The 12,771-nt window shown below is 36.2% G+C and overlaps 1 protein-coding gene across 1 annotated transcript; it reads left to right on the top strand.

Moving 5' to 3' along the window:
* The first annotated feature begins 378 nt into the window (after window positions 1-378).
* On the top strand, window positions 379-4,053 carry LOC127543621 (cytochrome b5 type B-like). The gene has a single exon (XM_051969838.1). It carries the CDS (start codon window positions 2,568-2,570, stop codon window positions 2,856-2,858), a length of 291 nt encoding a protein of 96 aa, XP_051825798.1. The 5' UTR covers window positions 379-2,567; the 3' UTR covers window positions 2,859-4,053.
* The last annotated feature ends 8,718 nt before the right edge of the window (window positions 4,054-12,771 follow it).

The raw sequence follows: 12,771 nt of genomic DNA, 5'->3' as shown, positions 1-12,771 counted from the left end.
TAGATTGTGTGTTTATTGCCTAAGTCCAAAGACAGCTCTCTATTATACCACTGTGTTCTGCAATATATAAATAAAATAATATGGCTGTAATTTTGAAGTAGGAAGGATAATGTTCTATATGAGGGGGCAGGCAATCAATGATACATTTACAAAAAAGATGGCATTTTTGTTAGATTTTAAAGTATGGGTTGTTTGTTCTTCATGCTGGCAGAGGACCATGACTTCAGGGAAGTGATACCCAAAAAAGTGAATTGGATGTAAGTGAAGGAGAGCTGTGCAAAGTTATCAGCCTCACTTTCTTCTCTGGAGATGCATTTGGATGCAGTGGGAGATTGTAGACATTTTAAGCTATTCTCTTTAACAGGTCTTAATATGACATTGGCAATGCCCAATTAGTAATTAAGACTAGATAAGAAAGTATACTGCAACCAAGTTTATATCCAGTAGTCCTGATTTATATTTGGCCACTGGACCTTGATGGCTCTGGAGGGGAAAATGAGGCTCGTGAACTTGTAAAGCCCTCCCTTACTTGAATTCAATTCACTTGCATGTCATGGCATCACCTCCTTGATGTCACAGTCCTCTTCAAGAATGAAGGACAAATAATAACAATGGCAAAGGATAGATAAGTAATCAATAGGTGAAGACAGTGAGAGAAGTCATTTTGAACAAGCTAAAGAAAAGGTAGAAAAGCAGGACATTGTCAATCATAAATAAGAACAAAAAAAGTGAAATTTGACTGAAATATTGGGTATGAAAATGATTTGTATTAAATGATGTGACAGATAATGAAATTCCTTACTGATTAATAAGCATTTTTCAGCAAGTATATGCTAGGCACAAAACTTTGGGAATACAAAGAAGAGCAAAAGAAAATCCTTATTCTCAAAAAGTTCAGTCTAATAAGGGAGATAACTTGCAAACAATTATATACAAACAGTATAGAGACAATAAATTGGTTGGAGTTTCATAGGGAAGGTGCTATAATTATGGGGGATTGGGTAATGCTCCTGTAGAGTATCTCATCTTAGACTTGAAAGAAGCCAGAAAAACCAAGAGATAGATGAGGAAAGCCAGAAAATGATTGTCTTATATGAGGAACCTTAAGTAGAACAGTATCACTTAATTACATAGTGTGTGGGGAGGATATAGTAAGATGTCAGAAAACTTAAAATGTAAGAGAGGAGCAGATTATAAAGAACTTTGAAATTTGGCAGAGAGGATTTTACATTTGATAATCGTAAAGGTGATAGGGAGCCACTGAAGGTTAATGAGTAAAAGAGTAACATGGCCAGATTTGTGCTTTATTTTTATTTCTTAAAATTTATTTATTTTGTGTATTGTTTATTATTATATACATTGTTTATGAATCACATTAGGAGAGAAAAATCAGGGCAAAAGGAAAAACTAATGGGATAAAAAAAATATTCAGAAAAAAAGAAGTGAACATAGCATGTATTGATTTACATTTAGAATTTATATTGTTCTGTAAGGAATGACCAGCAGGATGATTACAGAGAGGACTGGCGAGACTTACATGAACTGATGCTGAGTGAAATGAGCAGAACCAGGAGATCATTATATACCTCAACAACGATACTGTTTGAGGATGTATTCTGATGGAAGTGGATCTCTTCGATAAAGAGAGCCGTAATTGATCAAAGATGGACAGAAGCAGCTGCACCCAGAGAAAGAACACTGGAAATGAATATAAACTGCTTGCATTTTTGTTTTTCTTCCAGGGTTATTTCTACCTTCTGAATCCAATTCTCCCTGTGCAACAAGAAAACTGTTCGGCTCTGCACACATATATTGTATCTAGGATATACTGCAACCCATTCAACATGTAAAGGACTGCTTGCCATCTGGGGGAAGGGGTGGAGGGAGGGAGGGGAAAAATCAGAACAGAAGTGAATGCAAGGGATAATGCTGTAAAAATTACCCTAGCATGCGTTCTATCAATAAAAAGTTATTAAAAAAATACATTTAGAATTTACATTCAGATTTATCAAGAACTTGACATTTGAGAGGAAGGGCTGAAGATTAACCACCAGGTTATTCCACTACTCCAAACGTGAAATGATGAGGGCCTGAACCAGTATGGTGGCAATATCAGAAAAAGGGTCATATACAAGAAAAATTAAAAAAAAAGTTTGTCAATGAATTGAAGATGGAGGATGAGTAAGAAGTTGAAGATGGTTGACTGAGAAGACAATTTTGTAGCTGAATCTAGTGACCTCATTTGGAGTTTTCTTGGGAAAGATATGCAGAAACTGAGGCATAGAGGACAGAATGTCCTTCCAAGTCAAGCACTTAAAAAGTGTCTGAAGACAGATTGGAACTTCCGAAAAGGAATCTCCCTAATTCCAGGTCCTGGATGCTATCTACTGCGCCCCCTACCGGCCTAATAGGAAGAATAATGACAGTGCTCTGAAAGTAGTAATAGGCAGCATAAGTTACGGAAGCCCGTAAGGGCAAGGAGCGAAGCCCGCAGCCTGAAGGAGGCTACCAGAAGGGGGCGCCTTTGGGTCTCGATGGCGCCCTAAGAAGGCAGCAGAAGCGGCAGCATGGCGGAGAAACAGCCTGCGGCCAAGGTCACCTACTATCGGTTGGAGGAGGTGGCGAAACACAACTCGAAGAATGATGCTTGGATGGTGATCCACGGGCGAGTGTACAATATCACCGGCTTCCTGGGCGAGCACCCGGGGGGAGAAAAGGTTCTGATGGAACAAGTGGGTCGGGACGCGACCAAGGGCTTCGAGGCTGCGGGACACTCGGAGGATGCGCGGGAAATGCTGGCTCAGTTCTGCCTCGGGGAATTGCAACCGGGTGAGCCCGGGGCTCCGCAGCAGCCCTAGACGTCCACTTCCGCGGCCCCTGGGCTGCCCTGTAGTGGGTCATGAGCCAGCCTCGAAGGAGCCAGCAAGCAAACACGCGAGAGCGGAAAACGGGCGAGTTGGACTTCCAGCTGTTATGTCGCGATGGGCACGCCCATTGCCCGTTTGGTGCTGGGAGGGGCACCTCTTCTTCCTGGTGCAGTGCCCCTTACTGCAGCACCATTCCTCATCGTCCTTGGCCATTACCTTTTCTAGCCAAATTTTCTTCCTAATGTTTTTGTAAACAACACTTCTTCCACAGTTTTTTGTCATTCAGTCCAATGAAGCAGAGAAGAAATTTGAAAGCATATATTTAAAACAATTCTGTGCTTTTACAGGGGGGGAAATGCTATCTGCTTACAGTTTAGTTTTTAATTTAAAAAAAAGTCTTTTTCTAGTACTTTGAACTTAGAATAGATATTTTCAAAAGAATGGCAGGAAAAAAAAAACTGGTTTTGTGTTTGAGAATGCTTGTTCTTTTCTCTCTATATATTTATTACTTTTAAGCGAATCTCAGTTAAAAAGAATTAATCCAACATAATTCTGTTAAGTTTGATATTTCTGAGTTATTTGTCTTAAGTAGAAATTTTACCCAGAATGCAGTTTTCTAAATTGTCATCTTTTTCAGTTCCCCAGGAAAATAAAACTTTACCTCTGTGGGCTCAATGTCTTCTCTTTCTAAGTGGTATTTGAAATAAAACTCTCTCCATTGGTGGATGAATGGTCATTTGAGCTAAGGGAGTTTATAGGAGCAGCTTAGTGAGGAGATAGAAAGGAGTGACAGTTTGAATAAAAAAGATTCTGAATTATTACTCTGGGACAATAGTGTGAGGTAATAGTAACCACTCCTATATAGTTTTATTATTTATTTATTTACTTCTGTTCTATGGGGGAGGGGGAAGGGGTGGGAAACAGCAACAGATTTAAGTGCAGAGTTAGTCTGGTGAACTTCCTCAGGGTATTTATTTAATTGAGTGAATTTTGGAGAAACCTTGTTTGCTTAGAAAATATGATTCCAAATATATCCATGACATTTGGAATGGGAAATGATTGGTATGATAATATGGCATTTGGGGTTGGAATAGGGGAAATAAGAGAAAATGTTTAAATTTTTGCTTGTCTTGTGTGTTTGTAACTATTACTCTTGGAATGTACTAGAATAAAAGATAGCCCGATGTTTTGTTTTTTTGTTGTTTTGTTTTCTTTGCTGAGGCAATTAGAGTTAAGTGACTTGCCTGAGGTCACACAGCTAGGAGGTGTTAAGTATCTGAGGCCTTATTTGAACTCAGATCTTCCTGCCTTCAAGGCTGGTCCTCTATTCTCTGTGTTGTGTTGTTTTTAAAGTAATAGACGAAGTAAGAATTTGGGAGGAAAGTTTGGAACATGTTGAGTTTAAAATAATTACACATTAGCCAACTTGATGTGTCAAATAGTTGGAGATCCAAGTTTGGAATTTAGGAAAGAAGTTGGTAATGGGTAAATAGATCAGAGAATCAGCAACACAATGATGCTAATTGAAACCTTGGGAGCTAATGAGATCAAGTGAAATAGTTCAAAAGTTCATTGGGGAACACCCAGATGACTTGGTGAAATAGCCCAGGCAATAAAATGCACGACAGCCGCAATGGAAAAAATTTAGAATTTATTGGGTACCCAGCTCGGAACGGAGTTCGGATGGAATTCCGTACCCCACAGAACTAAAGACAGCCTTATAAGTATTTTCTGTTCGGCTTATTACGTTTTGACATTAGACTGTGATTCGCATTTTACGACAGGAAGACAGGAAGAGGGGAGACTCGCATAGATAGGGATCAAGGTTAGGCGATCAGCCTTCCGGAACAGACACTTTTAAGAACATTGTTGATTTGGCCCTTTGAAGTGCAAAGGAAATCCCCAACCTAGTTGAGCAAACTTTCTTCTGCTAGCCCGAGGCCTTTGAAGTACGGTGAAAAGGAGTCCCATTTGTCCATTTCATTGGAAGAAAATCAAGCAAAGGAGATTGAAAAGAAGTGGTCAAATAAGTACAAGGAGAACCAAAATAGAATTGTGCCATGGAATGATAGAAAGTAAAGATTATCAAGGAGTAAAAATTGATTTACAATACCAAAAGCCACTTACAGGTCAAGAAGATTAAACAAGAGGAAAAAAAAAAACATTTTTACATTTGGAAAACAAATTATTGAAATTCTGAGGGACAGTAGTTTTGGTTGAATGATGGCGTTGGAAGCCAGATTGGAGAGAATTAAGAGAGGAAAAAAGGAAGTAGATATCTATTGTAGAAATTGTACCAATTGTAGATTTTTTGAGGATGGGCAAACATGATGTTTAAAGGCAGTAGGAAAGAAGCCAATAGACAGTGGGGGATTGAAGATAAGTAAGAATGGGGATGACCTAGAGGAGATAAGATAAGAGACAAAATGGAATGGGATTCCTTGGACATAGACAAGGAGTTAGTAGCAAGGAAAACGCCCATTTCCTTATGTAAGATAAAATTGAATGAGAAGATTTAGCAGAAGTTATCTACATGAAATGAAATGAGTATGATGAGAGAAGAAGAAGTTGCAAGAGAATGGTCTCCTTCTCCGTTTTCCCCCATAGCAAATCTTGAGGCAAGTGTTAACTTTGGTTAACTTTCATTCATTCATTAATCCTAATTCTGCCTTCAGAATCAGCACAGAATTAACAATCTGATTCTTCATCTTTTTGCTTCTATAAAGTATTATTTACAGAGAAAATTTCCAGCAATTAACAAATAAAAACATTTTCTTTAAATAATATCCAATAATAATAGTCAACATTTATATAATGTGCACTATGTGCATCATTGTATTAAGTGCTTAATAGCTTAATAGCAATTATCTCATTTGATCTTTGTAACAACCTTAAGAAACAGGCGATATTATCCCCATTTTAAAAATGAAAAAACAAGAGTCAAACAGGTTAAGTGACTTTCTCAGAGTTACATATACAAAAAGTGTCTGAGGTTATATTTGAACTATTTTCCTGACTCCAGGTCTAACAGTCTATCCCCTGTGCCATTTAGTTGCCCCCAAATCAGAGATAATCTCCCCTTCACCATATTGTACTCTTAATAGAGTGGATTTGAACTTAACATGGTTGTTCAAACATTTTCACTACTAAGTATATATACCATTCTACAGTTTTCAAAGTATTAGTATATATGTGTTTATATATATATATATGTATATATATATGCATATATGTGTGTGTGTTTATTATATATAAACACATATATACACATATAAAAAATTTTATCTTTACTTTGTAGAAGCTTGCATGTAGCATAAGATTATAGAATTTCAGGGTGGCTAGGTGGAACAGTAGATAGAGCACCAGCCCTGAAGTCAGGAAGACCTGAGTTCAAATCAGGCCTTAACATTTCCTAGCTGTATGAACTTGGGCAACCCCAAATGCCTCAGAAAAAAAAAAAAGAAAGTTATAGAATTTCAGCTGGAATGAAGTATGTGTGAATGTGTACACACACACACACACACACACACACACACACATATGCAAGTTATATATATATATATATACACATGTGCAGATGTATATAGCTCAGCATTTTGTGAATAAGAAAACTGATGTTTACTTATTTTGATTGAATAATCTGTCCAGGATTACACAATTAGGTAGTGATAGTTTTTATTCATCTCCTCTGATACCTGAAAAGAAGCCAAGTTTTAGGAAAAGCCCAGAGCATATCAATATTCTGATTTCTAGCATAGTGTTCTTTCTGCTGTATAGTGAAGAATTTGCTGATGAGGATCATGATGATGATAATGAAAATGACCCAATGCAATCCAATAAACATTAAGTTCCTACAACAGCCAGCCACTGTGTTAAGTGCTGGAGATACAATTAATAAAAAACAAAACAAACAAATAAACAAACAAACAAACCCTATCCTCAGTAAGCTTTTATTCTAATGAAGGAGACTATGCATGAAAAGCGGCAAAAAAGGGAGCCATAAGTGGCTACTGCAAATAGGGGCACCCTGTTTTATGGGGCTAAAGCCAGGGAGAGCAGAAGATGCAAAATCAATTCATGATGAAGTGGAGTATAAAGAATAGCATTTCACATTTATGTAATTACATAATACATAAAGAGTTTTCTTCATATCAACCCTATAAGGTAGATATTAAAAGCTATATAAACTGTTTAGGTTGAATAGGTTTTCCACAACTATATGGCTCATAGGTCTGAAACCTATTTTTCTGACTCCAATTCCATTATTTCAAAAGAGGCTTAGAAGAGTTAAATAACTTTCCCATAATGAGATGGCTGTTCTTGCCTGAGCAGGTCCATGAACCTAGATCTTCTTTTTTATTCTAGTATTTTTTCTCTGATAGCAATAGCAATAGTTGAAATCATCATATCTCCTGTCAGTCTTCTCTCTTTTCTAAATTAATCATTTGCAGACCACAAACATTTCTCATACAATGGTTCCCAGAATCCTTACTACTTTGGGTTCTATATATGGCCCAGTCAGTTTTCCTTTTAAATTTTGGTAAAGTTGATTTATTTTTGTAAACAGCCTGTTTTTAATTGTTGTTCTTTGTTGATCATGAAGACAGAGGTCTGCGTTTTTATTTCATGTTTGATAGTAACATTCAGATTTATGGTGAAGAAGCTTTGACAAGCATTTTCACAACTCTCTTATAAACTGCTTATTGAAGTTCTGATAATTAATCTGGGTCATAGGAACCAGAATATATCTTTTGCCACAATATTTTTTATTTCCATAATTAAGCTGTGCCCTATGAATCTCAGAGTTAACAAATGAGCCCCACAGAATGGATATGAAAAAGAGAAACCAGAGGAAGAAATGAAAATTGATTTTTTAAATGTTTTTATGTTTATCCCTTTTACTAATTATTGGTACTACAGACTTGGAGTTGAGAATTATGGTGATTTGTCTGGTTCTCAAGAGTCACCACGGTTGCCAAGGTGATTCCTATACCATTATTAACAGGGTAATTCTTAAAAAGTCAACTTCATGTTTTATCATATCATAAAAATGCGTGTGCTCTGGCTTACAGAGAAGTCAATTTTTAAATGAAATGAAGTAATGTGTTATCATAGTTCTCAGATATGTCCATAAAATGTATAATTTAAATGTGTTTCTGCTCTGGGAAATGTTGAGGGGATAGGAGAAAGAAAATGACACGATGTAATCAATTTTAGAATCGGTTTTGCTATGAGTACGTTATGAGACTTTTGGCAGTGCACAAATTCCTACCCTGTATGATAATTGCAAATTAACACAGAAACATGGCTTTGCATTTTCTCAATAGCTTTGGGAATACATAGGCTGAATGATTGGTAGCTTGAACACCAAGCCAGCTTGGGGATGCCAGAGAAAAGACGTAGATAAAATGAATAGCAGGTGGGCTAAACAAACACCGGGATGATATAGAAATTGAATCTCTATGTTTTTATGGGGCTCAAGTTCAAAGCTGTATTAAGTAGTAAAACCATCATTCATTGGCTCTCTTCTCTCCCTTAGCCATCAGTGATAGGACATGGGAGATGGGCAAGTAATTTGGTTGTCCCTGGTGCAGTTATGCACTTGTTTTCCAACTCAAGGATTATAATTAAAGCAGTGGCATTCCTTGAATAAGCTACATAAGTATTATAAAGTATGTAATAAAGTATATATACTTATACAGTATGTAAGTATGTTAAAGTTGCAATGTAGCAAATATTCTAAGGCTATCCTGAGGAAAAAGAAAAAGCTATGGATTATGAAACCTATTTATAGCATCTTAGCCCCACTGCAATGCTCTTTGAATCTTGAAAAGAGATAATACTTAGAGGTTTCCCATATTAATAACTCAGGAGGACTAGTAGACATTTCCTGTGAATACAGACTTATCCCATTTCATTCATCCATTCATTTATTCATTCATTCATTTGCTTAACACATAGTGTTTATACTATGTAAACTGCTATGTAAAGAATCGAGGAAGCTATAAAGTTATGACTTTCTGTACTCAAAGATCTTATAAAATATAGTCTGGAAATTGGAGAAATACAAGTCAAAAATTAAATATTATTACAAGAGTCAATGAGACATAACTTGGTACAATGGAAGGTGTGGTAGATTTGAAGTTGTGACAAGATTGAAATATTGATTCTTCTGCTTAGTATTTGTATGTCTTTGGGGAAGTCAATTAGTCTATCTGGATTTCTTCAAGTGAAAAAATGGGGGGATAAAGCAAGATGATTTTTAATAAGTCCTTTTCTGCTCTACATGTATTCTCTATTTCTTAACAAGATACATTTTTTCTATTTTTGTACTTTATTTTACCAACCCTTATGTTCTCTCTGTGACTGTCTTCTCTCAAGATCAGCTAAGTGATTTAATGGATAGAGTATTGGGCCTGGAGGCTAGAAGACCCAAGTTGAAATCTGATCGACACTTACTAGCTGTGTGCCACTGGGCAAGTTACTTAATTGTTTGCCTCAGTTACTCCATGTGTAAAGTAAGGTGGAGAAGGAAATAGCTAACCACTTCAGTAGCTTTGCCAAGAAAACTGCAAAGGGCTGCCATGAAGAGAAATATGACTGAACAATAATAGCATCAGCCTGTATAAGCTGTGCCTTCTATTTAATGTATATGTCATCTTACCCACTTTATTACTTCCTTCCCACATAATACAAACATTTCCATCCTCAAACATCAGTAACAACAAACCACTTTTCTTTTGACCCCTCTACTCTCCTTACTTATAATTCGATCTCTTTTCTCTTTCAAGACAAAACTTCCTATATAAACGATAATGATTCAGTTATTGACTTTCATTATGCAAAACAGTGCCAGACCTTGGGAATACAAGGACAAAACAGAAATAGCTGCTGTCCTCAAGTAACCAAAATTGTTCAAGTTAGGAGAAAATGTCAAAAGCTATACAAGCAGCTTGAAGAGGTAGAGATGACTCTGGGGCATGAGGAGAGACAGGGATTAGGGGAAGCATGCTAGAGATCATGGTACCAGAGCTGATCCTTGAACAAAAGGCAAAGTTGAGTTATTTCTAGACTGTGGGGAAAGGAAAGGGAAGAGAGTAACTATGTACAGAAGATAGTTGATGAAATGTCCATAATGAGCGTATTAATTTGGCTAGATCCTACAGAGTATGAAGAAGAATCATGGTTCTTCTGGAATCTGTGTAAATTCTGAAGCTTGTGAAAGCAAATTTTAGATGTGCGATGAAAAGGATGGGCATGGATCATTGAGGGCCCTGGTGATTGATCCATGTTTTGTGGTGAGGCAGAGACTGAAAAGGGAAGATGAGAAGACAATAAGATCACGTAAAGAAATTCAGACTTCTGCCTTGTGGAGGTGGAACATCATATTGGTGAAGATAAGATATGATATTGATTCCTTCTCAAAAGTTCTATAGACCACAGAGGTATAAACATGAATTTGCTTCTTGATTCTTTGAGGTGAGTTATATGAGGAAATGCCCTCAATACAGTATTGATCATTCTTACTTTGATCCATGATTTTAACTTGCTAAGTTAATTTAATGACTTCATCTTTGTGACTACTCTTTACTCTACCAATACAAATAATCCGTCCATGACTTCTTCTCTTATGTGATTTTTTTTTTTTTATTTTTTGCTGAGGCAATTGGTGTTAAGTGACTTGTCCAGGATTACACAGCCAGGAAGTGTTAAGTGTCTGAGACCAGATTTGAACTCAGATCCTCATGACTTCAGGGTTATGCTCTATCCACTGTGCCACCTAGCTGCCCTCTTATGTGATTTTAATCTAATCTTTTCTACAAGTCTCCCTTGGAGGATACACCCAATATACCTAGGCTTTCATCTAATTCTTTTAGTGTCTTGGAGATACCAATGATGAAAATATTCATCGGTTGCCCCTCAGTCTTGCTAAATGACTTGACTGTTCCACATCTTCTTATGACACTTTTCACAAGCATGTCATTATTTATGTTTTAGACCAGTTATGCCCATTGCATGGCACTGATCCCCTTAAATATTGATTTGTAAGTTCTGACTCTTTTTCACTCTTCACACAGATTTCTAGTTTTTCATGAAAAACTATTAGGATTTCAGAATGGTTCTAACAGTGTTGGAATCATGTCTATTCAGTATTTGAATTTGTTCCTGCATATAAGAGAATCTTCTTTGATCCTCAGAAGCACAAGAATCCATGCATCTAAATTCTTGAAGAACTTAATCTATTCGTATTTGGAACATTTATTTGGGAGATCTGCTGGGATTGAGTGAGTGCATTCCAACTTCAAGATCATGCTTTGAGCTTCCCATCTCTTCCTGTCATCCATCTGTGTCACTTTGCCATCTGCCTGTGATCATATGAGTAACTCTCCTGTTTTCCAGCCTTTGCTAAAGGAGTGCCAGAAGGACTTTAAAGATCATTTATCCTAACCTCATTTTATGGATGAGAAATAGAGGCTCTGAATAATTAGATAACTTGCTTCAAGCTGTCTCTCCCTTTAGATGGCAAGTTCCTTGAGGTCAGGGATTACATTTGTACTCTTTTTGTATCTCTGTACTTACCATAGTACTTGAAACATAGTAAGAGCTTAATAAATGTTGATAATTGATTGATGAAGTAGTTGAACTCATGTCTTCTTGACTTCAAGTCCAGTGTTCTATATACAATATAATGTTGCCCCTGTTGCTCTGGGTACAGTAAATCATAGATATTGCTTTTGGAAAAATAATGACAATTGACAGATCAGCTCACTATTATTATTACCTCTTTAGATCAATTTCCCTTTTATGGTCATTAATACCCTTTATATGTTATTTCCCCTTTCCGAATACAGGCTCCTAGAACATAGGGACTAGCTCTATATATTCCTAGCACTTAGTACTATTCACGTATATACTAATTTCTTAATATTTCTTAATTAATTTATTCCCTCATTAATTCATTGATTAGTTCATAAGCACTGCTGCCCTCAGTCCTGGTGGCTAGTGGTTCCTGCTTTTACAGGTAACTTTATTTTTTATTTGCCCTTGTGCTCCCAAAGTAGAAGTTCATCGAAGAGAGTTTCATTTTGGTTTTATTCATATGTAAAAGTCCAAATTGTGTTATAAAATTGCTTCAACATCTTACTCATAAACATAAACTCACCTTTAACATATCTAATTTCTTTAAGTCATAGTAACTATTAAATCCATTTATTTCCATATAATTTTGCAAATTAGATATTAAATCTAGATCCTTCTTTTAATACTCTATTATAGATTTCTAAGAACTACACAGCAATTGGATGTTTCATATACTTACTCATTGAAATATTAGCATGATAAACAAGATTGGAAATGTATAAGAAGGAGGCCTTTTGTTTTACAAATACCTGATACCTGTTTATTTCATCTAACATTAATGCAATTTGTCATTTTGTCTTTCCATTGCCCTTGAGTTCTCTGCAATTTTGATTCTGCTAAAATTCTGGTATCCTAAGATTGGGAGATTTAACAATAAGACTAACTTGTGAGAATGGCACAGAGGGTTTGATGGAATATTACTTGATTGTTTTATTATATAAACTCTAAAATTATTTGAAACTCTCTGATTCCCTAATATGAATTTCCCTGGGTCACAGTTAAATTAGTGCTATATCTTTCTTGAAATATAATATTTTGGAGAATGTAATGATCAATCAGAATCTTTCTTCTCTTGGATTCCTGTGAATGACATTCTATATTACTCTGGGTGAATATTCTAGATGAGTTTGTTTTTTTGTCATAGAAGGTTTGCATGTTTATAATTGCATCTATCATAGAATATTATGTAATTTTGTCACATATGAGAGAGACATCTTATCTAATGAAAATCTTAATGGCAGTATTTGTCCATAAAGCCCATTGT

The sequence above is a fragment of the Antechinus flavipes genome, chromosome 1 (genome assembly GCF_016432865.1).
Source record: "Antechinus flavipes isolate AdamAnt ecotype Samford, QLD, Australia chromosome 1, AdamAnt_v2, whole genome shotgun sequence".
Lineage (NCBI taxonomy): Eukaryota > Metazoa > Chordata > Mammalia > Dasyuromorphia > Dasyuridae > Antechinus > Antechinus flavipes.
Note: the sequence above shows the minus strand (reverse complement) of the source record. Positions and strands in the feature narration are given on the sequence as shown.